At 60.6% G+C, this 5261-nt stretch overlaps 1 protein-coding gene across 1 annotated transcript; it reads right to left on the bottom strand.

Annotated features, from left to right (window-relative positions):
• Nucleotides 1-777: 777 nt before the first annotated feature.
• LOC104035392 (osteoclast-associated immunoglobulin-like receptor) lies at nucleotides 778-3339 on the bottom strand. The gene is made up of 5 exons (XM_075721272.1): nucleotides 3270-3339; nucleotides 2548-2583; nucleotides 2079-2348; nucleotides 1539-1829; nucleotides 778-899 (listed from the first exon to the last, which is right to left on the bottom strand). Exons 1-5 carry the CDS (start codon nucleotides 3301-3303, stop codon nucleotides 778-780), a joined length of 753 nt encoding a protein of 250 aa, XP_075577387.1. The 5' UTR covers nucleotides 3304-3339.
• Nucleotides 3340-5261: the final 1922 nt, after the last annotated feature.

Below are 5261 nucleotides of genomic sequence, written 5' to 3'. Positions count from 1 at the left end.
TCCATCGGGCCCCGCCCCTTTTGCAACGCCCCGCCCCTTTTGCAACACCACGCCCCCAGCCCAGAGCCCCGCCCCTTCCATCGGGCCCCGCCCCTTTGCAGCGCCCCCGCCCCCAGCCCAGACAGAGCCCCGCCCCTTCCATGGGCCTCCGCCCCTTTGCAACACCCCAGCCACGCCCCCATCCCCGAGCCACGCCCCTTCCATCTGGCCCCGCCCCTTTGCAACACCCCCACGCCCGGAGCCCCGCCCCCTGCCCCGAGCCCCGCCCCTTCTACCGGGCCCCGCCCCTTCCATCGGGCCCCACCCCTTTGCAGCACCCGGAGCCCCGCCCCTTCCATCGGGCCCCGCCCCTTTGCAGCGCCCCCGCCCGCCCGTAGCCACGCCCCCTCCCCGAGCCCCGCCCCTTCCACCGGCCCCCAGCCCCTTTCACTGGGCCTCGCCCCCCGCCCGGAGCCCCGCCCCTTCCATCGGGGCCCCGCCCCTTTGCAGCGCCCCCCGCCCGGAGCCCCGCCCAAGCCCCGCCCCTTGGCCGGAGCCCCGCCCCGCGCCGCGCCCCCCGCTGCGGCCCCGCCAGGCCGTGGCGCAGGTGAGTGCAGGAGGCGGCGGCGGGCAGGGCCGTTTATTTTATTCATCCCGCTGCAAGGGGGGATAAATGGGCCCCTTCCTGGTCCCAGTGACGGGGAGCGTGCGGCCCCTCCAGCCCCGGCGCTGGGGCAGCCCGGCCACCTCTCCCGCTGCGGCCGAGGGGGCTGCGGCCGGAGGGGGCTGTGCCCCGGCCTAGCGGGACCCCGGCCTGCGCCGGTGGCTGTGCACGGCCTCGGCCACGATCAGCCCCAGCAAGAGCAGGACCCCGCTGCCCAGGGCCAGGCGCACCGCGTTGTTCCAGGTGTAATCTGCGGGGGGACAGGAAGGGACAGTCACTGGGGGGCCCTGGGAGGAGCCCCCCGGGAACTCCCAGACCAAAGGAGTCCCACGGGGGCGATGGGGACGGAGGGGGCACACAGGGGTCTCCCAGAGCAAACGGACACACGTGGACGAGGGGAGACGCCGGGGAGCTCCCGGGCTGAAGGGGCGTTCGTGGGGAGCACAGAGAGCCCCCAGGGCTCCTCCCACTTCCTTGCCCCCGGGACACCCCTACACACAGCCTCTGACCTGTCACCCTGACTGGTGGCACCGAAGGTGGGGAGGAGAGCAGGAACATGGAGTTTGCCTGCCTGCCGCTGTCGGCCGGACGGTGCCTCTGGGCTGCAACAAGACGTACGACTGTCCCCCGGGGCTGGTGGGTGCAGGCACAGGTGTCCCCTGCCACCTGCCCCCCACTGCTGGCCTAGCAACCCTGTGGCTATAGGGTCTGTAGGTCACCTGTAGGTCTCTGAGGGGCTAGCAAGGCTCAAACACATCTGAAGGAAGCTTTAATCCTCTGCTTCTACCCCTACTACAGCTCCTTTCTTCCCCCACATCCTCTTTCCTAGTTTCCCCAGGATGTGGCAAATGCCAGGGAGGAAGAGCACAGCAGGATGTGGCTGGGGGGGACGTCTCACCTCTCACTACCAAATCCAGGGTGTTGCTGACGGCAGACCATTTCAATGAACCACCAGACTTGGAGAAACACTGGCAGCTGTAGCGGCCCTCATTGCTTTTATGCACATGGGTGAGGCTGAAATGATCTTGTTCCTTTGAGATTAAGTTGGTGGTTTCCATCCGGCCCTCCTGGTACAGAAAACAGCCAGCGCCGGAGTGATTAATGGTACAACGGAAAGTCACGGAAGCTCCTGCAGCCACTTCCTGCCCAGGCAGGATAGAGAAGACAGGTGTGGGGAGATGGAACTCTGTGGGGAGAGGAGAGGGCATGAGAAGGTGTGCAGGGCTTCGACGTGGTGCCGGGAGCCACCAGGATCTCCACGACCCCACCACCTGGCTCAGGCAGAGGTGAAAATGGTCCCCACCTCTCCAAGTCAGGGAAGAGGAGAAAAACCCTGTCCATCACGTGGATGGGGAAGCCAAGTGGCTACGTGCATCCCACTCTGCCCATGTGGCATCTGACCCCACACGAAGGGGTGACAGAGCACATCCCTCACCTTGCACTATGATGTCCAAGGTTTCACTGCGAGCCAGCACAGTGCGTCCATGCAGCCAATGGCAGTTGTAGGCACCTGTATCATTTTGGGTGGCATTAGAGATGGGGAACTCGGCCCAGTTGCCATGCAGGTCCAGGCTACGGATCTGGCGGCCGCGCTTGTAGAGCACGATGGTCCCCTTGTCACTCTGGCAACTGCAGCAGATGGTGGTGGAGCCTCCCGGTGGGATCACCCCAGGCGGCTTCAGGAAGATGGAGATTGTGGGGCGACCTGCACAGGGAGAGAGATGCTGCCAGACAGACGGGGAGTCCCCAGCGCCCGGCCGCCCTGCGGCGAGCCCGGAGCTGGCTCCAGGCCCATCCCCACACAGGGGCGAGTTTTGTTCTGTGGGGCTGGGCAAGAGCCCTGGGAGATGGGTGCGACCCAGAGATGTGTCCAGACTCCCCGTCTACTTCCTTCTGATACTCACTCGCTGTAGCCTTGCTCTGTACCACCAACCAAACGCCTGCAAGAGAAACAGCCATCTAACATCTTGTGGTTTAACCCGGCAGGCAGCCAAACACCACACAGCCGTTCACTTGCTTCCCCTCACCCCCCCCCCCCCCCCCCCCCCCCGCCCAGTGGGATGGGGACAGAATTGGGGAAAGAAAAAGAAAAACAAAAGTAAAATTAGTGAGTTGAGATAAAGATAAGGGAAGTTTAAAAGGACAGCAAAGGAAGGGGAAAATAATAAAATAACAATAATAATAAAAGAATGTACAAAATTAATTATACATAATGCAATTGCTCACCACCCACCAAGTGATGCCCAGCCTGCTCCTGAGCAACGATCGCTGCCTCCCGGCCAACCCCCCCCAGTTTCTATACTGAGCATGACGCCGTATGGTATGGAATGGCCCTTGGGGCAGCTTGGGGCAGCTGCCCTGGCTGTGCCCCCTCCCAGCTTCTCACTGGCAGGGCCTGAGAAGCTGACAAGTCCTTGACTAGCATAGCACTACTTAGCAACAACTAAAACATCAGTGCGCTATCAACAGTATTCTCATACTAAATCCAAAACACAGCACTATGCCTGCTACTAGGAGGAAAAAAACCCAAACAACGCTATCCCAGCCGAAACCAGGACACATCTCTGTGGAGTCTCTGGATGCCTCATGTCCCTCTCTGGGAGCGCACACAGCCTCTGGCACTCACCGAAGGCTAGCACGTGGGTCACAGGCAGCATCATGTCCCTCTTGGCTCCCTCCGTCCTTGGCTCAAGCAAGGTTTCTTCAGAGGAAGGCGTTGGCCGGGGACACTGAGAGCCGGGTGTCTTCTGGTGGGTCCTGATATGCCCTCGCTGCTACAAGTCACCTTCTGTCCCACGGCTTGGGTTTCTGCAGGCACAGCTGCAGGGCTGGGATGGTTGAACCACCACAGGTGTCCCAGGGCTGGGCACCTGCGACGACCTGATCTTAGGATCCTGTGGACCTTAGGAGAGAAGCTATCGGAGCTTTTGCTTGTGTTTCTTGACTCTCGTCACTTGATGGGGAAATGGTTTCCTCTCAGCCCTTGCGAAATAGGGTGGTGATGTGCAACAGGGGCGGGGAGAAGAGATAGTGCAGGACTCTCTCTGAATCTTGGTGAGAAACCTCCAACAAGTGGCATCATGAAATAGAGGTTTCAATAGGACGGAATAAAAAAGGGGACTATAGATAGCAAGTAAATCTTACATCCCTTCGGAGGCAGGGCACCCCACTTTCCTGCAGCATTGATGAACCCCAGGTGTGGGGGGTAAATGCGCAATGCTGCACAAATCCCATCTGTGAAGACGTGCCCAGCATCTGAAGGGGTGTAAGATTTGCTTGAGATCTATATTCTTCTTTTTTTTATTCTATGTCATTAAAACAGATATTTTATTACTCCATTTGTTGTCAGGCCTTGCTCGCCGAGGTCCGGGAAGACCTCTGCACCATGTCGTGCGCCCTCGTCATGCCCAGAAGCCCTGCGCGGTGCCCCCGCCGCAGTGCAGACCAGGGGATGGAGGGGAGAGGACACTGGCTCCAGCCATAGGCTATGTCCAGGCCGTGCTCTTCCCGACGCCTGCGGGGCAGGATTGGTGGCTCCACAGGGTGGAATAGGAGGGAAGTGACTTGGCTTCCCTTCTGGCTTCTTCGGGGGCTGTTTCATCCCACCTGGCCTATAGTGTCTTTCACTGGAGGAGGCACAGCAATATCTCCTATCTGTAGGTCTGAATCCACCCCACCGGGTTGGCCCCCTTCCTCGTCCACCCAGGCCTCCCCGGTCCTATGCAGAAGCAATGTAAGGTCCTTACGCCAAATAACTGCTCGCATCCACCACGCCTGGAGCCTGACTCCGGCCTCCTCAGCTGCCACCTACTCTGGGTTGGCCAGTGGTGTAGACGGAGCAATGACGAAGGGTTAATTAAACAGGGGAAGTCGCTTTGCCCCTTTGGGTGATGTGGGAGTGAGGAGAGCAGGGAAAGGCTGGGTTGTGGGCCTGGAGCTGTGTAGGACAGGTGGCAGGTTGTCCAGGGATCCCACGCTGCTGAAGGCTGCGGCATCCGTAGCTCCTTGCCCTCCTGCAAGCTGCAGGCAGGCACGTCCTGCCCTCCTCTGACTGTGCGCAGGCCTCTCTGCCATAACTCGCCCCAGCAGGAACAAAACCACAGGGCTGAGGGCTAGGCAGATGGTGTTTATATGGCTGTAATCTAGAGGAAAAGGCAAAGCGGGCACGGACTGCTCCAGGGCTCTGGGCTGCCCCACATGGTCCCCGCCTAGACCCTCTCCACCCTTTTCTTTCTTCCCCCTTCAGCCCTTTTGGTCTCCCTTGGAAATATCATGGGGTAGGAGAAGTTTTGCAGCAGGGTGCCTTGTGGCCTTCTTTTCCGGGGCACCTCTTCTGGCCCCGTCTCCTGTCTAACCCCATTTGCCTCCCCCAGGCTTGACCAATTCCTGGATCTCCTTGAACAGACATGTCCCAAAGTCCCCCCCTACCCCATAGTCCCACAGGTACCCATCACCTCATATACATCTGAACTGCCTGCACTGTCCACACTGGACTGAGGGACACCCAACTGCTCTGGCCTCACCAGCGCCTGGGGAACAACCCCCCGGCTCACCCTGCTATGCCCCGGCTAGCGCAGTCCAGGACAGAGTTGGTGGCATTGCCACGGGGCCCGTCCAT

Source organism: Pelecanus crispus, chromosome 14, assembly GCF_030463565.1.
Source record: "Pelecanus crispus isolate bPelCri1 chromosome 14, bPelCri1.pri, whole genome shotgun sequence".
Taxonomy (NCBI): domain Eukaryota; kingdom Metazoa; phylum Chordata; class Aves; order Pelecaniformes; family Pelecanidae; genus Pelecanus; species Pelecanus crispus.
Note: the sequence above shows the minus strand (reverse complement) of the source record. Positions and strands in the feature narration are given on the sequence as shown.